General features: G+C 57.0%; 8 protein-coding genes across 8 annotated transcripts; 4 read left to right on the forward strand and 4 right to left on the reverse strand.

The window, feature by feature from the left end:
- Positions 1–71: 71 nt before the first annotated feature.
- On the forward strand, positions 72–5204 carry PHSY_000367 (hypothetical protein; the record flags this gene model as incomplete). The annotated part of the gene is made up of 1 exon (XM_012331008.1): positions 72–5204. One exon carries the CDS (start codon positions 72–74, stop codon positions 5202–5204), a length of 5133 nt encoding a protein of 1710 aa, XP_012186398.1.
- A 241-nt stretch (positions 5205–5445) lies between these two features.
- PHSY_000368 (hypothetical protein) lies at positions 5446–6099 on the reverse strand (the record flags this gene model as incomplete). The annotated part of the gene is made up of 1 exon (XM_012331009.1): positions 5446–6099. The coding sequence occupies one exon, from the start codon at positions 6097–6099 to the stop codon at positions 5446–5448; it is 654 nt and encodes a 217-aa protein (XP_012186399.1).
- Positions 6100–6570: 471 nt separating this feature from the next.
- On the forward strand, positions 6571–9699 carry PHSY_000369 (hypothetical protein; the record flags this gene model as incomplete). The annotated part of the gene is made up of 1 exon (XM_012331010.1): positions 6571–9699. The coding sequence occupies one exon, from the start codon at positions 6571–6573 to the stop codon at positions 9697–9699; it is 3129 nt and encodes a 1042-aa protein (XP_012186400.1).
- Positions 9700–9907: 208 nt separating this feature from the next.
- Positions 9908–11569, reverse strand: PHSY_000370 (potential rRNA methyltransferase; the record flags this gene model as incomplete). The annotated part of the gene is made up of 1 exon (XM_012331011.1): positions 9908–11569. The coding sequence occupies one exon, from the start codon at positions 11567–11569 to the stop codon at positions 9908–9910; it is 1662 nt and encodes a 553-aa protein (XP_012186401.1).
- A 928-nt stretch (positions 11570–12497) lies between these two features.
- Positions 12498–15167, forward strand: PHSY_000371 (hypothetical protein; the record flags this gene model as incomplete). Its single annotated transcript, XM_012331012.1, has 1 exon — positions 12498–15167. One exon carries the CDS (start codon positions 12498–12500, stop codon positions 15165–15167), a length of 2670 nt encoding a protein of 889 aa, XP_012186402.1.
- A 137-nt stretch (positions 15168–15304) lies between these two features.
- On the reverse strand, positions 15305–16956 carry PHSY_000372 (hypothetical protein; the record flags this gene model as incomplete). The annotated part of the gene is made up of 6 exons (XM_012331013.1): positions 15305–15484; positions 15564–15619; positions 15699–15893; positions 15979–16160; positions 16381–16555; positions 16782–16956. The coding sequence occupies 6 exons, from the start codon at positions 16954–16956 to the stop codon at positions 15305–15307; spliced, it is 963 nt and encodes a 320-aa protein (XP_012186403.1).
- A 145-nt stretch (positions 16957–17101) lies between these two features.
- Positions 17102–18582, forward strand: PHSY_000373 (hypothetical protein; the record flags this gene model as incomplete). Its single annotated transcript, XM_012331014.1, has 4 exons — positions 17102–17441; positions 17802–18007; positions 18081–18149; positions 18223–18582. The coding sequence occupies 4 exons, from the start codon at positions 17102–17104 to the stop codon at positions 18580–18582; spliced, it is 975 nt and encodes a 324-aa protein (XP_012186404.1).
- A 606-nt stretch (positions 18583–19188) lies between these two features.
- On the reverse strand, positions 19189–20631 carry PHSY_000374 (hypothetical protein; the record flags this gene model as incomplete). Its single annotated transcript, XM_012331015.1, has 1 exon — positions 19189–20631. The coding sequence occupies one exon, from the start codon at positions 20629–20631 to the stop codon at positions 19189–19191; it is 1443 nt and encodes a 480-aa protein (XP_012186405.1).
- Between the last annotated feature and the right edge of the window lie 126 nt (positions 20632–20757).

The raw sequence follows: 20757 nt of genomic DNA on the forward strand, positions 1-20757 counted from the left end.
ATGTGTCTCAACATCGACACCTTCCTTTGACCGGACCTTCACATCACGCCGCCTCGATTGCTGCTGACACCATGGCAGGTACGGCATCGACTGCTGTTACCCAGCCATCCTCACCCACGCGGCGCGCCTCACCCTCCGGCATAGAGAATCTCAATCCAGTTGCGTCCACATCGGCACATACGCTCGACAGTACCTCAACTTCAGCGGCGTCGATACCGACGGCACTATCAAAGGGCGATGCGATGAGCGCCGACACTGCTTCCGCCAACACCCAAGGGTCCACTGCCATCGAGAGTGCCATCGTCGGCTCTCCGTTCGGGACTGGCACAGATGCTCCAGCACCTTCGTCCATGCCAGCATCGCTACAGGCAGCAGCTGCCGGTCTCAACGAAGAAGATGCCAAGCTTCTGGCGTCCCTAGCAGAAGGCAATGGCCTCTTATCGCACCTCTCCAATCTAGCTGCTCAGAATGCCAACTCGGATCAGCTCATCAACGCTTATGGAGGCTTGATGCTCGATCCTTCCGCTTCTGGACTCCCATCCACTCTGACTGATCTCGATGCGGCTCAACAGGCCTATCAAGGAGCTGTCGATCTCAATGAGGCGCTTACACGGCAGGACATGGACTGGGACGACGAGGCCTTCGACGACATCGAACCAGAAGATGAGGATGATCAAGATCAAGGTCCCATCCAGGCATACGCCAAGCTCGAGTTCCCCGGCTTTTCGTACTACATTCAGACGCTTGACGTTACCATCGGAAGACGCCCAGGCCAACTTCAACCAAATCAGCAGGCGGGTGCGCAGCCGCCGCAACTCCCCAACGCCGCTTCAGGTCTCTTGCAGGCGCATATCACATCGGAATCCAAGACCGAAGGTGATGTAGACGTCGATCTCGGCCCGCTCAAATCCATCTCACGCCTTCACGCACGCATATTTTACTACACCGGTCCTATTCATACCCCTAATTCTGCTCTCCTCAACGGCACTCCTGCCCATAGTCGAGTCTCGAGCGGCAATGGTGCCGCACCCTTTCGTATCACGTCGCCCACCGATCTCAACCGCGTCAATGGCTCTCATTTGCCCGGCGCAGACGCCTTTGCACAGGATCCGTACAACATCGCGTCACAGATGGGCGCAGGACCGGGCGTAGACCCAGACCAAGGTGATGGTCAGTTCGTCCTGATGGTCGTTGGTCGCAATGGCGCCTTTGTCGACGACGTCTGGGTCGAAAAGGGTGGTATTGTCGTCCTCGGCAAACGAACCAAGATCCAGATCGCCGAGCGCGTCTTCTACTTTGTGTTGCCACCACCGCCGGGCGCAGCTTACAGCATCGACGGCGACAGCCAACGCGCACACGACTCCGAATCAGAATCGCTCTCCGATCTCAGCAGCGAGGGCCAGATGGAAGACGACGAGGACATAGAGGAAGAGGACGATGAGGACGAGGATCAAGACGAACAAGGCAGCTCAGCTAGTTCTGTTTCGGGAGACGATGCCGGTGAGGACGCATACGAAGGACAAGAGGAGGAAGGGCAAGATGCTAAGCTAATCGCCACGTCGGGCCGCAGAAGATCGTCTGCAGCTGGTGGCAGAGGCAAACTTGATCCACCGAAGCGAAGGCTTGTGCTCAAACCCAAGTCAAAGGTAGGCAAAGCGTTAGGCGGCGCCGTTGAAAGCGAAGCCGCTGCAGACGAGACCATGGAAGACCTTGGCGACGAGCGAAGGGGCAAAGCGCAGGGCAAAAACAAGGCATCTGCCAAGACAACCGCCGCGGCCCTAGCCAACAGAGCCGCTGGAAAGGGCAAGGGCAAAGGAGCCGGGCGTGGCAAGATGCCCACCAAAGGTCCCGTACCGCAGACTCGTCCAGACGGCGACGACAGCGACAGCCTTGGCACGCCGAGCGCAGGGGAGCAAAGCAGCGACGGTGAACAGGATGACGACATCACGACTCCACCCCCTCCCAGCAACGCGCGTGGTACCGCTTCCGGCAAACGACCAGCCAAGGGTACGAAGGGTCAGAAGGGCACGAAAAGTGTCAAGGCTAGCAAAGCCAAGATCGCTATGGAAGCTATGCAGCGTTCAGGAAGCGAAGGCATCGACGGCAGCGCCATCAAGAAGGAGTCGCCAACTCCTGCATGGGCCATGGGAGCGGGCATTGCAGGTCGAAAGAGAAAGAGAGGCGAGCCCCTTCCGGACGAGGAACCCGCACTCAAAGTCGGCACACCTATCGGCATCGAAGCTCTCGATGCGGCCAAGCGTGCCAAAGCTGCCAAAGCTCGAGCCGACGCCTCCACGCGCGCGGTTTCCACCAGCCCTACAAAGGGCAAGGCCCCCGCTGGCGCTCCGACGTCCTCCGCTGGAAGCGACTTGGCAACAAGCTCGGCTGACCAGGCAAACATGGCTGCAGCTGACGACGATGTTGTCATGCTCGACATTAAGCCTGCCACTTCCAGATCAACTGTCTCTACCGCAACCTTGCCACCCACGGCGGCTTCCGCGATCGCCACCTCGGAGTCGACAGCAGCGACCATCCATTCCAAGTCCGCGCCACTCCCCATCGCTCCTGCAGCGACACCATCAGTAGCACCCGCCGCTGGAGCTGCAACGAAAACGGGTCAAAAGGCAACAGACAAAGCAGCTTCCGCTTCGGCATCGTCAGCCAAAGCGAAACCGGCAAAGCCAAAGACAGTCAAGGCCAAAAAGAAAAAAGCAGGAGAAGAGGCGCCATCTACACCCTCCGCAGACGGCGGATTATTGGCTCCACTGGCTGCCGCCACGGCCGGAGCCAATCTGGGTGCTCACAACGGACAATCTGTACTGTCCAACGATCCCGCTTCAGCGTCCGCGGCTTCGGCCATTATCGCCGCTGCCAGTGCCGTCTCCGGCTCTATGCCTGGTCACAGTCAGCTTCCTGCGCAGTCATTGCCACATGCTGTGGGTCAAATGCCCTCGGCGCTACCCATGATCCCATCAGCCGCCTCCGGACGTGGCGTGACCAGCGCACTAGGCGCCAAGATCGCTCCATACCCATCCGCATCTACGCCATCTGCCATGTCGACTCCGACGGCGACAAATGCGGAGTCGGGTCCCGGTCTATCAACGTACCCGACGACTGCCAGTATCATTGCTTCGGCAGCAAGCCTTGCAAACGCGAAGTCCAAAGAGTCCCAGAAGGCTGCTGGAGCTGCCGCTGCTGCCAACAAGAGCGCTACTCCGACGCCAGCCTCCGTCGCAAAGCCGCCACCTGGACCCGAGGACAAGCCAGATCTGTCCAACATCGAGCTCATCTCGCAAGCGCTTCGCTCGGATCACTGCGGCAAGAAAGGTGGCAAACTCACGCTGCAAGAAGTGTATGAGTGGATCGCCAACAGATGGGTCTGGTTCAAGCGCAATGGCAGACACACTGGTCGCGATTGGCAGAGCTCCATTCGTCACGCGATCGGCTCTTCACGCGATTTCACCCGCATTCCACGCAGGTCCGATGAGCCTGGCAAAGGCATCTTTTATACCATGTCGGACTCCAAGCTCGCTGAGCAGCATCGCGCCAACCTCGCCAAGCAGAAGGAGGAAGCTGCCAAAGCCGCTGCGGCCGGACCGACTGCGCCCGCTGGAGCTGATACATCTACTGGTGCCCCTGCACCTACCAGCACGACGGCAGCCGCTGCACCGGCCTCCTCTAATGGTGACGGTGTTGGTGCATCTGGTGCTGTCACCGCTCTCAACCCTGCATCTGCAGCCGCAGCAGCCGGAGCCGCAGCTGCGGCCGGCACGGCCGGGTCTTTGCCGGCGATCCGAATTCCGCTCATCATCGGAACGCCCCCTTCATCCGCTATCACCGCGGCGAGCGACAAACCTAAAGCTGCTCCAGGCACCATCGAGTCGTTGCTAGAGACGCCGCCCATTGTGCATCACGACGGCAAGCTATACCTCAGCCCGCAGGTATTTGGCCATCTCAACGCAGGGCAACTGGCGCAGATCGAAGGCTTGGGGGCTCAGCAAGCGCTACAGGTGTTGCAGGCGTATCTCGTGACCCATCTCAAGGAGCGAATGAAGCAACAGCAGGTGTCGGCTCAGAAGAAGGATGCTAGCCCTGCGACCGCCAAGCTTGTGCAAGGTGCGACAGCAGCAAGTGGCAAGCCTATCGGATCTGCCGCTTCAACCGTGACGTCCGCATCCTCTGCCAACGCCAAAGCTAGCGTCGAAAGCGTGAACGGTTCTCAGTCGCCAGTCAAGCCGGCTCTTGCTTCCACGAGCGGAACCAATGCGGTCGTTCCTCCAGCAACAACTTCGCTGCCAAAGCCCCCCGGATCTGCGACATCACTGCATCCAATGACCACGCTGCCCAAGCCTTTGCTGCCTGCGCCCATCAAGCCCTCGATACCAAGCAGCTCACAGAACGCAGCTACTGGTCCCAAGGTCAAAGCGCCAGGCTCAGAGCCCGCATCCAGCTCCGGCCAAGTCGCCAAGCAGCCTGCTGCAGCAGCTAGCTCTGGGAGGGCAACCAGCGCTGGGTCGGCATCCTCTGTCCCACCTGTTGCAACGAGCAAAGCGCCACTTTTGCCAGGCACACCGCTCCGAACGTCTGCCGCCGGAGGAGCGGCCGTATCCAAGCCTGTCAATCCTGCTCACGCTGCTCCTGCCTCTTCCACAGCAACAAGTCAGACTGCGACCGCGCCAAACGCATCGCTCAGCGCGAAGCAACCCACTCCAGCCGGATCAAGCGCCAGTGGCAATAGCAGCATTGGAGCAGGCAAGACAGCTTCGGGCGGCGCTGCACCAGCTACTTCGGCAGCTGCACCGAGCACCGTGGCCGCACCAGCATCGACTTCGGACACGGCGGCTGCCGCCTCACCAGCACCAGCAGGAACGAGCAGCGACGACCCGCTGTCTGCTCTTTCGGCGCTCGCGGCGCATCCTGAAGCGGCGGCGCTGATTGCCTTGTTGCGCAAGCAGCAGCAGGAGAGCGGGGCTAGTGGAGGCAAGCAGATGGCCAAGCTGACGCCGGGACAGCTGCAGCTGCTTCAGATGGCCAACAAGCTCGCAGCGCAGCAAGGCAAGAAGGGCGCTGGTGGCAAGAAGAAGAAGAAGGTCTCGACGGGCACGGGTACACGAGAAGGCACCGCTACGCCTGGTCCAGGCGGACAAGAGTCTTCACCGGCGCCTGCTGGACCGAGTCCTTCGCCAGGTCCGAAAGCTGGCTGATTGATATGAAGCGGGATGCTGTAGCTTCAACATTGTACTTGACAGTACTGCTTCTCCTCGCACTCGCTAGCAGACCCACCTCAGTATAGTTACGACACGGACATAGTGCGACTCGGGCTTCCGCGGCTACTGGGATATGTAATAGGCTTGGAGAGAAAGATCGAGCATGGTACAAGTACAAGACTGAGGTAGCGTCGCAACTGGGTGGGTTGCTAACGACTGCAGGATGAGATGGCACATGTCAAGATCGGGCCCAGGCAGGAAGCTCGCCTGCGAGCCAGTCGGCTTCCTCCTTTGTCGTCTCTCTGTTCATCACTTTATTTCTATGACAGAACCTACCAAACCTAGCAACGACTTCTCTGTGCTGCTTTGCGTGTGTCAAGAAGGGCTCCCCGACGTGCTCGCCCAACTGAATGGCTCGATCCTGATCCGCTAGGTTTTCCGAATGACCATAAGGTAGATAGAAGAACAAGGCGAGCGACTGGTCGACTTTCTTGTCCAGACCGTGCTCGATGGCGATGTCCGCCCACTTTTTGGCGAGCCCGTCCGACTGATATTGCTTTGCGGAGCCGCGGAAGGCATTCCTCGGGTACTGATCGAGCAGAAGAATCATTCCGAGATGCTGCTCCACTAGTGAGTCTGCTGCGGTAATCGGAGAGGCAGGAATGGTGGGGGTGATGCGTTCGGCGTGGACCTCGGGGTAGATCTTGGAGTAGCGTTGAACGAGCTGATCATCGAACTCGTCACTCTTGGCAAAGTATCGCTCGGGGCCGGCCGCTTTCCAGAAGAGAGCCATGTCGACCAAAGCACCGACTCCAGCCGAGAGAGCGGGTGGCGGTGCACGCAGTATCTCCTCGAAGGATTTGCCGATAAGACTTGCGACTGAAGAGGCCATGATGAAGTTGCTTGGGCACAAGTGATGAGAAGGGTAGCATCATGCAAGTGGCAGGGTCGTACAAAGACCCATTGACGTGCACGAGCGAGCTTCATCAGCTCGGCTTTTGGAATTAAATTGTGGAGGAGCAGAATTTTGGGACATGTTAGGGTTTGAACTCACACAAACCATGAAATTCCTTGGCAGGGTCCGCGAAGGTTGAACGAGAATCCACTCTCCCGCAGTCTTCGACATCCGCACAATGGCAATGCTAACGCTCACACCACCACCCGTCGCCACCAGCGTATCATCTCCTTCGTCGATCCAGATACCCACAGCATCGCGCGTTGGCGAGCGCCGTACCGAATCATTTCCGTTAGCTCGCTGGTGCCATTGCCGTATCTCACTTCCTTGTGTCGGGGCACTAAAGGGACATCCTCCGCTGGACCGGAGGTGGCACGAGCTGGCTTTGACCGCATTCGCTAGATCACGATGGCGCCAAACAGAGGCATCGCCGCCCATTTTGCGGCATCCAAAGCTAGTATCAGTCGCGCGCATCGTTCAGTCAAGTCCAAAGCTACCGAAGATGTCGCCACACCAGTCTCGCAGGCTGTAGCAGACAGTCCCTCACAGACAGCTGCGGCTGCGTCTAGTGGCGAACAGCCGAAAACATCGACAAACACCACCCTTTCGATGCCTGTCTCGCCCAAGAAACCGACACAGCGAAGACAGACTCGTACGCGTCTAAGGACACCCGATGAAGGCGAAGTCGACCGTATCATGGCTGAAAACGAAAGCCTGCTTCAGTCGAGCCCAACATCTCGACTCACATCGTCGTCAATACAACCAGATAGCGAGCTTGTGACGCTCTTGGGTACGCCGCCAACTACTCCGCGTGCCTCATCACGCTTCAGCCCGCTTCTCGAACCATCTCAAACCTCTCCCATCTCTGTACGCACGGACCCAGACACCAACAAGATGTACCTCATGCTGTCCAGATCATCGTCCAGCAAATCGACCTCCTCTCCTGGCTCTCCCAACCTCGCGAGCAGCTCCAGTCCAACAAAGCGTAAAATGACGACACCTCCTAAATCTGCTTCTCCCAGCAAAACGCCACGGACGCTTACGGGCACGCCGCGTCGACTTATTACTGGTGAAACGGAATCGTTGGGGACCGAAGAAGAAGATGGGCTTGTGCTTACACCAGGCCGAGCCAAGGGCACCAGAGTTATGCTCGGCTCTCCCAGCAAGAGTCCGTTGCTGTCGAGGCTGGGCGAGACACCTAGGGCGCAGGCGCTACGTCGGATCGTAGACGAAGAGGATGAAGAAGCTCACATCACGCCCCGTGGTGTGAGGCAGAAACCAAAAGGAGTCCCTCTCCCACCGATGGCAACGGCAAATGCTGCAGCGATCTTTCGAGGCGCTCAGCTCCCCGCTTCTTCCAGTGTTCCGAATCTGGCACAAAGCAGGCAGGCCGAGCCGGCCTCATTGCCTTTGTCGTCCTCGCACACGGCTGGCTTGTCTCACGCCGAGATCGACTCGGGCCTGTTGGCAGAAGAAGATCAGGTCGAGCTGCCACAGTCAAAGCACGCACTCGCATCCGACCTCCCCTTGCCGTCGTTCTATTCGAGCCTGCTGTCCTTGCATGTCGCACTGGAGCATGCGCTGGTCGTACACCTCGCTACCGCAGGCTGTGCCAGTGCAACTCTCGAATCATCCGCTCAGTCTTCCGACGACGAACATTCCGATTCCGAGCGCTCTTCCATCAAAGCCGAAACAAAACGTACAAGAACAGTTCGACTGCCCAATCTCATCTCGTTCACCGCGCTGCGGCCGCTTGTCGAGCGATCGGGAGGACGACGTCTCGGCCCTACCGAGCTCAAACGTCTCGCCAGTGTTTGGATGGATTTCCAACGCTCTTCCATCAACCAACGACAAGCCTCCGTGGACGAAGAGGAAGAGGTGCGAGGATTGGGTTTCATCATCTCGAAAACGAGGAGTATGGACCCTCGCACAGGTCGTCGTGCCCTTGATTGGGGTATCGGGATCGAGCTCGAGATCAAACGCACCATTCGGCCACGCACACCTCCCACTCAGGTCAACTTTGGTGGTGTTGAAGTCCAGTCTTCTCCCGTATTGCCCTCGTCATCCGGAGGCTTTGACGAGAGCGTTCTCGGGACACCCAAGATGCCTTCGAGAGCCACGACACCACCTCCTTCCGAGCGTAAACTTCGATCTCCATTTTTACAATCCTCGTCACCACTTCTTTCCTCGCCGCGAAGGAAACTCGCAGCAGCTTCGCCGACGCCCCTCGCCAGTTCACCCAAGACTCGCAGCACCGTAAGCTCAGCCAAAGCAAGGGAGGGGATGTCTCTGGTAGCGATGTGGAACAACGGCTTGGAAACGCGCAAAGCTGAAGTAGGAAGGAGGTTGAGAGAGCGTTGTGCCCGATACCATCAGTTGTGGCTGGACGAGAGGGGAATATCCGTTGCTCCAGCTTCTGCCGTGAAGAGAGAGGAGCTTGGGGTGGAATCGGCTACTCCATCGCGGAAGCGGGAAAAGATGGTCGGCTTAGGCATCGCGTCTGCTGGTGACAGTGATCGCGAGGACGACGATGACGGGCTTGCAGCACCGCCGCGAGACGCGGTCATGGGAGCGGGAGGCCTCTTCACTCCGTCAGCCACAAGATCCGGTGGGAGACGTCTTGGCAAGCGTACTTTCCACATGGATCCCAGCGAGATTGACAACGCGGGGCTCACGGATGACGACTCTGACGGTGCAGAAGGCTTAACGGGACCGACGCTGCAGGGCAAACAATCGCTCATGGACGAGGTTTCCACCACCGTTGTCCGCAGCTCTAGGTCGATGCCTCAGTTGCCGGTCGCTTCCGCATCTACCACGGACGTGGGCGAGATCCCTCCCGAAGGGTCGACATTGCACCACTGGCATTCGGACTTTCCGCTCGACGATCCATCCATCGTTCGACCAGTTCCGCTCGCTACACTCCCCTCGCTCACGATCCCACTTGCAACGCCGCATCGCAACAAGGACAAGTCCCTCCTCCCCTCCGCCTCCGCCCCTCTCACCCCGCAGAAACCAGTCAAATTCATCACCGCCGTCCCTCCCACCCCGTCCGCCTCCACAGCAGGTATGACGCTTCGCGAGCGCATCGCAGCCAAAGAACAACTTCGACGCACCGCCTCGCTGCCCTCTCTGTCCCAGAGCGGCTCGTCGCTGACACCGATGCAGGCGCTGTCACAGCGAGCTCTCGTCTCCCGTCTACCCGAACTCTGCTCCATCCTCTTCATGCTCTTCTCCAACGGCACGACTCTTTCTTCAACCGGCATCACTCGATCCCCTACACTGTCGATGCAGGATCTGCTGGGCAAGTTGGCGAAAAGCGTAAAGATCCAGATGAGCACCAGAGAGTGTAGACAGGCGATCGATGTGCTCGGCAGAATCGCCCCTGGGTTCTTGGTCGTGATCAATTCCGGTGGCGAAACCAGTTCAACTGCTGTGGGCAAGGAGTTTGTGAGGATGGGAAGCAATTCAGACACAGGCGCGGTCTGGAGGTTGAACGAAGTGCGCGCCAAGATCGCCGCCGAGCTCAACCGCGGCTGACGCAACGTAGGTCAGGTCCCGGGCATCGTAATGGCATTTACAAACTATCACTGCCACCACCAATAGCATCTTCACGCACAAACATAGCATTTATTATCACTCTGTCACGACAACTCTTGCAATCCCATTAACCTCGTTTCATACCACATCCACATGTTCGCCTTGTCGGGCAAGATATCAATGACACCGATCGATGGTGTGAGCTTCTTTACCGCCGTTTGTAGATACATGGCTTGAGAAGCGTCTTGCCATGCTCGGCTAGCTCGTCCAGCGACGTGTTTTCCGGATCAATGGCGCCGTCACCATCGATACCAGACAAAGACGATACATGGTCGCGTTGAGACAGTTTGATGAACTCAAAGAGCACAAAGTGGGTGTTGCTCGCATCCTTGTGTTCGAGTCCAAAGCCGAGCATCTTGACGATTCGAATGAAAGCGTCAAAGCCGTCTGCGAATCGACTCGAGACTTCGGCGATGATCAACTCTCCACCTGTGCGCAGAACCCTTTTGGCCTCCAAGAGCATGTGGACCCAATTCGTGCCCATCAAGCTGAGACAGAAGACTGCCACATCAGCAACGCCGTCCGCCGCGCCTGTTGGCCTGGTCTGTAACCCGAGCGGATCTGCTTCCGCAAAAAATCCAGGCAAGGGAAGCCCGCCAATGGCCGCTGTATCCTGTTTTCTCACCCAACCATCGCTCGTCGTAACCAGGTCGTAGCACAGCACCTTGACACCCTTGGGGATCAACTTCTTTGCTAGTCCGCCTTCACCAGCGCCCAGATCGACCACCAATGCACCAGGAGCGAAACGGGCTTTGGCCTCTTGCGAAGACGCTGCTGATTGTTGCTGTGCTGCTTTCTTTTTGCCCTTACCCTTGCTCGGGCCGGAACCGTTCGCTTGCGATGAATCGAAAAGCTCTACAATACGATCCAATGGATTCTTGGGCCAAGATCGCACTTGCTCTCTGAATCCTTGATGATACTCGTCAAACATAGCCGGAGCAGCATCGATCATGCGGACGGCTTCGTTGGACGCTGTGGTATAGAGCTTCTCGTTGATTGTGCGAAACCGCGAGCCGGAGAGTTTGGAGAGCATCTGCGCCTGTAGTGGTGTCAATGCAGCACTGGTACTGTTGTTCGTACCGTTCAACATGGCAGGGGCTGGTTGTGCTGCAGCCGCCACGGGTGATGCTGATGGAGGCTTTGTTGATGCCGGTGACGCTGCAGCTGCTTGAGGTACTCGTTCGTCATCGCCTTCTTGTTGTTCTTGCTGCGCTTTGAGCTGCTTGTTGATCTTCTTGCGCTGCGTCTTGCTCAATTTGGACAAATCGATGGACTCTCCGTCCAAAACGACGATGCGAGGTTGATTCTGCGAAGCCCTTTGCGACTCAATGCCTTTGGCAGCGAATGGATCCTTCTTTTCCGATTTGCCATTGGCAGCAGTGGATGATTTGGCGCCATTGCTGGTCGATTGCTTCGACTTCTTAGCTGCCACAATCGCATTCGTTCTGCTTGTTTGATCATCATCCGAGTCCGAGAGAGTGGCTGCCTTCGGCTCTTCATCCTGCCATCGTTTGCGCTTTGCAGACAGCGCGCCTCTGAGACGCACATCAGCTGCACTGCGTGACTTTGCGAAGCTGCCATTACTGTCTCCTTCTTGCTGTTTGGGAGTAGCTCCGACTCCTAGATTGGCTTGCCGTGGGCGGGCACTCTCTTGAAGTCGACTTGTGCTTGCCGAGGCTGCCGAAGAGGATGAAGCAGCAGCAGCAGGACCACCTAGACCAGGCAGCTTGGAGAGGATGCTATCGGTCAGAGCAGAACGCTTCAGCTCGAGTTGCGCTTGCAGCTGGTCTAGATCGAGCGCATCCGACATGGCTATCGTACTTGTCTACCGACTTAACTATGACGATCGAGAAGGAAATCGTGATTGGAAGAAGCGTGCGAAACGACCAAGAAAGAAAAAAAGAAACAAAAGTTCAACCCGAAATAGCAGCCTGAGCGCCGCGGGAACCAAGGACCAAAACCCTTTCCGAATCGCCGCGGATGATCCGAAGCGAGAGCCAAGTTGGCCACGTTTTTTTTGCGGAGGTGGGCTAGGCTTATCCGCCCCCCTCCGCACACTGACTCTGGACATGCATGCCTCCAGCCGATAGATTGTCGTGCTTGACCAAGACTTCTCTGCGTGGAAGCAATCGTCGTCATCTTGCCCTCATGCGCCACCCTTTTGCCGGAATCGCCGACATCACCAAAGATCAGCAGTTGTGCGTCGCCGCAGATCCTCTTCCGCACAGAGCTTTCAGCTTCGCGACATACCAGGTCGTCTACGACACAAGCAAACAGTGACTTCATCGATCTATTCTCGCAGAACACTCTGTTCCTTCGCATCCATCACGGCCACTGCCTTTTGTGGTCCTCGTTCATCGCATGTACAGTGTGACGTGCTGCGTTCAGCAACGTGACGCTTCAAGATGAACGACGGGTTAGCCGAAGCCTACGGCTCTAGGGCAGGTTCCCAGTCTGTTCCTGCGTCGCCGTCACCATCCCAGACTTTGCCGCCTAAGAGGACTAAAATCAGCTGCTTGCCATGCCGACAGCGCAAGTCAAAATGCGATCATGCCCGTCCTTGCTCATCGTGCGTGTTGAGGGGCACCACACAGCTCTGCTCGGATCCTAGCGCCGGCATGGGTGGTTCAACCTCGGCATCCAACGTGGCGCCATCGAATCATTCTCAAACAACCTCGACTGCCGGTACAAGCTACGTCGCGCACACCTCTACCACCTCACCATTCGAATCGAGGGCAATGCCAGCGTCAGCCTCCATGCCGACGAGCCTCGTCCATCACGCAGCGCGGACATCATCCGCGCTCGAACCGCATCGATCAAACGGCACACAGCAGAAGAGGAAGCGCAGCGAGGCACACACATTGAGACAACCGGACACCACGACCGTCGATTCGCTTCCTGGCGTTGACGGGTTCGATACGGCCGTCACAGACGAGATGCAGCGCATCAAGCAATCCGTCACCCGTCTCGAGACTCTGCTCGGTCAACGACCGTCTGATGCTGCTCTCCCAGCTGCGTCATCTTCGCGCACACATTCGAGCACTTCCACCGCTGATCATGCATATCGGATCGACCCAACTCAGGACTTGCCTGGCGAATCAGATCCTCCTTCGCGCGAAGATAGGCGGCGCTGGCAACAGCTACGAGCCGTACTGCCGCCTCTCATCGACACCCACCGCATGATGCACTACCTGCTCGTCGAAGGCGATTGGCTCATGCCGTATCGTGAGGCTCCTCGTTTCGTGGCGCTCTGGAGACACTCTTACGAACGACAAGCCATCACCGACATCTTTGCCGTCCGCGTCCTCACTCTCGTGGCTTGCTCGGCCCTCTTGATCTCCGACAATCGCAAGCGTGTGATTCAATTCGCTGTACCCATCCGCTCGCTACATACACAACTCGCAAAGGAGGCTATGCGCATCGTCGAGTCCATGCCTGCACTCCGGTCAGGACGTACCGAAGCAGAGACGTGCGATCTGATGGAAGTCATGCTCAGCATGAGCTTCTACTTTCGCTGCATCGCCAAAGAGACGCTTATGGGCAAATACACAGAACGTGCCATTTCGTTGAGCATCCGCGCTGGCTTCGACAATGAGCTGCGACCATGTTGGCTCGGGCTCACGCCTGATCAAGTCGAGCGCAGAAGGATCATAATGATGGAGCTCGTCATGTCGACAAAGTGGCTTGCTTTCCACTGTCGGAAAGATCTGGCTCCTTTGCGCATCACGTCGTTCAGCTCTGGCCAGCCTCATCTCGAGCGCGTAGGTCAGCTCCCTCCTCTCCAAGCATGGCCTGAATGGGACCAACTTGCGCGCAACGCCGCGGCACAGTCGCTCTACTCGTTTGCATGGCGTTCCAAGTCCGACGCAGAGCGCGACACTGTTCGCAACTTTCTCAACGTCTCAAGCTCGCTCACCAACGAGATTCCGCCGCTCATTGAGTTTGTGAGCAAGACCGAGGCTCAGGTTCTGCAACCCGAAGCCCTGGCCCGCTGTACAAAGGAGGATATGCGCGACATGGCCAGGCAAACACGCCAGATCTTGGCGCGCTTGGAGGAGTGGTACACCGTCCTCCTGCCCAAGGCCGGCGTCGGCTACGACCGAGCTGTCAATGCCAACATCACCTCGGCTGACTTTGTGGAAGCCAAGACTATGGCCAGCATTCTCATGGTCAACTCGGCCGTCTTCTACATGACATCGATCATCTGTCGCGCCTGGCTGCTCCTTTCGGATCGGCTGCAAAGCCTCAGCGATGCGCGCCGCGACGACGAGAACGAATACGAGAAGGCGACCGCTGTCGACTCGAACTTTTTGACCCATTTCAGCCAGAGAGGCATCGACGACGTGCAGCAGATGCACGCATCTTGGCTACCGTCCACATTCTTGAGCGAGATGCAAGCGACCGTGGTCGAGAATGGCAAACGGTGCATTCGTGGCATCGCAGTGACCCGAACGTTGCAATCCTTGTCCTCATCACAGTTCTACGTCGGATGGACGACTCAAGCCTACCTACAGGCCGCGGTCAACCTTGCCATCCCGCTAGTACGGTCACATCGGCGCCAGGTCCAGCAGCATATCGATGACGTGGATTCAGGCTTTGCAGACACCTCGACCGAGGAGCTGCGTCGCGATATCGTGACCATCTTTGAAGCCGTCAGCGAGCTTTCGGACAACTTTGTGGCGCAGCGTACTGCCAAGGTGCTCAATCGAGCTTTACGATTCAGTGGCCTCGAACGACCCTTTACGCATATCGACGACGACGCCGACCAAGTCGAGGACGCATGGGCAGCAGAAGAGCAGGCATCGTCCACCTCTGTCGCTGGGCAGATGCAGAATGCAGCAGAGGGCTTGGCACTCTTGTCGGCCGCGTCGAGCGCGAGGACGGCCAGTGACGGTTCAGCATCGAAGCATAGCGGCGCGAGCGGAGCAAGTGACACGAGCTCGCCGGGTGTCTCGATGCTTGGCTGGGACGCGACCTCGCGCTCGATAGCTAACAGCCACAAACACTTGGTGCCGTTTCACGCTAGCTCGTCACCGCATCCGAGTGCAGCAATGCCAGCGACAGCACCCGTGGCGGGAGAAGGCCCTTCGAGGGAGCCGATGTGGTGGGAATCGCGCCTGCCCGTCGAGATGACACCGCATTCTGTGTTCGGCGCGGGCCTTGCAAGCGGTGCGGGAGCCAATCCTCTGTTGGGGCACCAGCACCACCAGCAACAACAGCTTCACAGGCAGCATCAGCCATCGTCGCAGCCACAACCGCAAGCGCAAGCGCAGCAGCCACACCACATGTCGGATTCGCAACTGCTCGAGGAAGTGCTCAATTTCGACCCGTCCTTCTGGCAATTTGTTATCGACGGCGCCGGATCTGGCGGTCCTGGCAACGCAGGCACGGCCAGCATTCCGACCTAGTGCGTGCAAAAGATACAAGGCATGTCGATTTCCGAAGGTTTAACGCGGAATACAGGACCTTACTTTGCCTTGAAAATCTCATAGGCTGCGTGGTCGCGACAGCAAAATCAAATGAAGAAACCACGGTGCAGAGTAGGTCAGCAAATGATGAATAGAGAGAGAGGGTGACAGGTTGATCGATGGAATCGAAGGGAGAGACGATACCCACTGACAGTGACGCCGTCGCTGAGAACCTCGAGCTTGCCCTTGCCGACAAAGACGGTGCGATTGACCCAGGCGTGTTTCGAGTTGGCAGGGGCCTCCAAGACCGGGGTTGTCTGTGAGAGGCATTGTCAGAGTGTCAGTGTATTCCCGGCACCTGCTGGGGAAACAACGTCCAGTAAGCGCTCGACTCACCAAAAGATATCCGTCGTCAAAGTTGGTAGATTTGGCGGAGGCATCGCCGCCCAAGACTATTGGATTCAACATGAGGAAGCCGACGTTAGTTCAACAAGTCGTTGGCTCAATCAATCGTAGTCTATGAGCACTCACTCTTTCCGACAGCTGGTGTGATTTCGAGGTGACCGTAGTACTGAACATAGATGACCTCGTTCTCTGGAGTGACGGCGTGAACGCGAACGTCGAGCTTTCCCCATCCGTCCTTGACGATGGCGTAATCGCCGCCTGGGGTGACCTTGGCCTCGAAGCCCTTGCCTGTCAGAGATCCGCCCAACACGGGAATGTAGGCTGAAAGATAGGAGACAAGTCGAGTCAGCTCTAAACATTCGCCTCGAGGGGCGTAGCATTGGCTTCAGAAAGGTGTTCTACATACAGCGATCTCCGACGGGGGTGCCGGTAATTCCAAGCGCCGGAGCAATAGGCAGCTTGAGGGTGAAGGCGTGCTCAAGGCTGATGCTGGGTGTCGACATGTTGGTTCTCGGAGCAATGCTTTTGGTCGGTGGTGGAGAAGAGAGAAGGAGACCAGGACTCGGTGCACTCGAGGATAGGCCGGTCCTTAAGGAACAGAAGAGCACTTTGGTACTGCGGCTATGCAAAGGCCTAAAGTGTCTGTGCGTGCTGACTGCATTATGTCCGTAGCTCTTCCGTCAGGGTTCAAGGTGGGGGCGGATTCCGGGCTGTCTGATCAGCTTGCGGGAGGGTTCCGATGTCCTATCGCTCAACTCAATCGAGCGTATTTCCGCTACACCAATAGTATTGCCTAGCTCAGCTGTACCGCTCGACGCCATCACGGTATCGTGCATCAGCGTCGGCATCGAACCGCGGTGCCGTTGCCAGAAGGTTGCAGGTGACCGCGGCTTGGTCATTTGACTTTTTCGGAGCAGGTGCATCACGCAAGCTGACGGCGTCCGTGCATTTCTTCTGCACGAAGAGCTTATCTGCCCGATGGTCTAGACGTTAAAAATCGATGGCCCGATCGGGTGAGAACGAATCTAACAAGTGACTCTCAACGCTCCGACCATTTGCCGGGAATGGCAGCACGGAAGCATGACGGCACCGCTGACTCAGTTGGTCGAGCCACGCAAACGACGCTCGTCGTTCAGCTTCAACATCATGGTCTCAGCTGCGAGTCCCTGATGCATCTGTCCGCTGTGTGACCCCGTCAACAAGATCGACACCGCACGCGAGGTCTGCCCACACGTCGCCGTCCCTGTCCGGTGCTCGGATAATCAACACACGGTGTCTGGAATGCGTTGAGGAACTTCCTCCGGAGCCCGATCTCCTCCACATACCCTTCGAGACTCAGCGGCAACCAGCCATCGTCGTCGAACATCATCATCTCCACATCCATCCAACGCTTCTATCGATCTTGTCCTCTCTGCATGCTGCGTCGCTCCCTCCTCTTGCAAAGAAATCTCGCACGCGCAACACGACTCCAGCAATCAGACCCCATCTTCCGACCTCCCCAACACTCGCATCTACAAATTTCGCCCATCATGGTCAAGAACGACGCCGATGTCATCAAGGAATTCAACGAGCTCGTCAACATGACGGCTAGCGAGCTCGAAAAGTGGCTCAAGTCGGACGACTCGACCTCGTCCGGTTGGACCAACGGCGATTCCGGCGAGACGGTTGGCCACAACTCTGGCACCAAGATCGTCGACATCTTGAAGCGCAACCCGGACAAGAAGAAGGACAAGTACACCGAGGACGATATCAAGCACATGCGCAAGGTGGTCAGCTACAACAAGAGGCATCTCGCCCAGGAGCAGCACCTCAAGGAGAAAAAGTCCAAGGAGGAGTTGCAGAAGACAAAGAGCTACAAGAGTCTCAAGAGTGAGTACAAGCTATCCCCCACCCCCTTTCGTTTCAGCCGTCCCCCTTTTCCTTTCTTTCGTGCTGTCGCCCCCATCCACTAGAGGTTCATCTCGACGCATGTCAAGGTAATGGTGCCGAAAGAGAAGCTAGGACTCCCCAGATCAACTGCATCGGAGTCTAATCCAGTAACGACAACGCAAGGCAATGCCTTACAAACTCTCGCGGACATCATGCGACGGCCTGCCGTACTCGGCGCTCCTCCGACATGACGACAGCGATGTCTGACACATCCACACCCTGCGTCGCCCCTCGCCTCACACCCTACAGCCGGCCAATCCGACCCATCCACTTCCGCGCCCTCGACATCCTTTCGTTCAGACGTCGCACTGCCCACCGCGCTCAACCTCGGCAAAATCGGCACCTCCGCCACCTCGGCCTCGACCGCAGCAGCCGCAGCCACCAACTCGAGACTCACCGCCTCGACCGAGTACCTCGACTCGTTAGAAGAAAGCGTCAACAAGACCATCGATGCTGAGGTCGAGACGTTGCTGTCGAGCTACAAGGAGTTGGTTTCGCTTGCAACGGTAAGTTTTTCAAACGGCCTGACCAGAGGGTATAAGAGTTTGTTGCTGATACGCTGGTTTTTGTTTGACACAGATCGCGGATAAGGACAAATACCGTGTGGCGCAAGAAGCTTTCCAGACCGAAGCGAGGGCAGACATTATGGTACGTCTTGACATTTTTTCGATCAGACTTTGAACGCTTCACTCACTCGTTCTTTGTCCATCGTCGCATGCAGATCCGCTCGGCGCAAACCCTCACCCTCCTCTCCGAATCCCTCAAGCTATCCCTCTTGCTCTCGAAAACCCCCGACCCAGCACTCAACGACGAAGCCATCCAGCTGATCAAGAGCACCGAAGCCGAAAAGCTGCGCTGTGCTGTGCTTATTGGCCAGATCATGCACCTCGACGTCGGGAGAGCAGAGCAGCTGGTGCGCGATCTGGATCGATCCTTCGTCGAAGGCAGAGCGAGCCGTGCGCAGTCTCAGGGTGTACCAACGTCTGGGTCGGAGGATGTTGCGAGGCAAGGGTCGGAGGATCGAGCGGTGGAGGAGGAGGAGATCGAAGATGACGATATGGAGGATGTCTCTGCTGGGTGAAGGGTTGTTGCTTCGAACCATGTTGAGCATACCTTCGATCCGGAAGAGGGGAACACTTCAATCGTCAGAACTCGCCAGGCTCTGATCTGGAGATCTGGATCGGCCCGCGACCTGCCACTTGGGCGTCCTCTGCGTCGGCGGCCCTCGTCCCTTGCTTTTCCGACGCAGCCACTGCATCTGCATTGCCTTTTCTTAGTCGGACTTCCCGGCACAACCCTCTTCTTGTTCGTTTCTTCTTTCTTTTTACCGTTGGTCGTGGTCCTCTTGACTCAAAAACGTGGACTTTGCACGCTGACACTACAAACTTCCATTCTTTTCGGTGCTCGCCGACCACGAATAGACTGGGGTCACGACCCTCTCAAGGCTTAAGAAAGGGCGGTCGATATCGCGGCCCAGGCACAGCTACAAGGATACTGGTGCTGTTGCGTAGCAGCATCGTAATTTGTCAGGCGGATGTTTGTTTGCAGGCTTGTCCCGCAGCCGCTGTTGCACGCTCATGTAGCAGGTGAATGCAGATCGATCTGCTTGCGGCACCCTTTTCCTGCTTCTTACGAGGCTTGTGCGTGGATGTGATGCGAATGACATTTCTCAAGAGCAGCGTGAAGTTCAGAAAAACGGATCGAAAGACCAAAACTCCTGATGAGCACCGATGCTCTCGCCCTCCTTCCTCTTCTTGGCATCGTCGTACTTGCTCTTTTGCAGTTCGCCTCGGTGCATCCTGACCAACTGATTTGCTGTGTACCTCCATACGCTTGCACTCTGCATCCACTCCTCGTTTCCTTCTTGCGTGCCTTTGTCGAGCAGATGCGAGTCAAGGAGCTGCTTCTGAAACCCCGAATACCTGCGCTCGAAAACGTACAAGCTACGAATAGCTTTGGGTAGGTGCTCGTCGACGTTCTCCCTGGCTTCCCGGAACATGGTCTGCCAATCCAACACTGTCTTTTCTGCAAATTGCTCTTGCCAATTGGCCTTGCTGAAGGCCGGTCGACCACGACATACGTAGTAGTAGAGAAACTGAGCGAGCAAGCCTTTCAGCAGTGCCGATTTTGCTGCGTCGTTGGTGGAGGAGAGAAGATCGAGGTAGAGCGGTGTGAACAGGTGGGCATTATTGAGATGCATCAGGAAGAAATCGTGTTTGTAGGCCTGCGAATCGGACTGTTTCGGAACAGCGCCGAGGAGGAGGGCGGATAAGAGAGATAGTTCTCCCATCGCTTGTTCCGGGTTGGTCAGGGATGACCATCGATCGACGTAGGATTGGATCACACCTTTCGCCGGACCTTTTTCGAAGGGTGCATCTGGCAAACTCGCTTCTTCGTTCTTCAATCCAAGCGCGTCCACACTCAATCTTTCGTCATCTTGCACCTCCTTGATCAAGTCCATCAACCCCGTTTTTTCTCCCTCGAATCCTGCTGGGCTGAACAGCCAGCCGTGATCAAACAACCATGCATGACCGGCAGCCGTAGCACTAGCCATCGCCAACCCTTCCCCCGCCAGCCCTCCCATTCCCAACTCTATTCCGTACCCAAAATGGATCCATGCATGCAATACCCCTCCGTAAAACCTCACCAGCATCTGCGCTTTTCCTTCATTTGCATCCTCACTCAACACGTACTTGTCCAGTACCCCTCTGAATCCAATCTTGTTGACTTGATCGTCGAAAAAGTGGAGATACGACCAGTAGAACCTCGCGTTCCCCAGATGGTCTCTCCAATTGGTCTCGTCAATCTTGGCGACTTTGCAGTTGGCTCCTTTTCCATGGAAGGAAGGATGGTAGGGGTCGTACTGCGATCGGTCGTTGTAAGAGAAGCCTGAGAGGTAGTGTGCGATTTGATAGTCGTAGTGCTGCTGGAGTTGGGCTGGGGTAGCTGAGATGGTCAAGTCGGCGATCAATTGGTGTGCCGAGTGATTGTGCATTCCACGTGTGTTGAAGAAGCAGTGGTGAGAGGCGTGATTGGCCTCCAGGAGGGCGGAGAGGGCCGAGGCAGAGGATGGTTGGACGTGCGGGGAGAGCTCGGCGAATGAGGAGGTGATGCTGGTTGGAGTCGTCATGCTGGATGAGGATCTGCCGCTGCTCGTTCGATTGTGGTATGCGAGAGATGGTAGATGAGAGTATGTTGCAAGACGCGGAATGCTTGATGCCACAGCTGACGATGAGGCCGAAGAAGAACAGGATGT

This window comes from Pseudozyma hubeiensis, assembly GCF_000403515.1.
Source record: "Pseudozyma hubeiensis SY62 DNA, scaffold: PHS6, whole genome shotgun sequence".
Taxonomy (NCBI): domain Eukaryota; kingdom Fungi; phylum Basidiomycota; class Ustilaginomycetes; order Ustilaginales; family Ustilaginaceae; genus Pseudozyma; species Pseudozyma hubeiensis.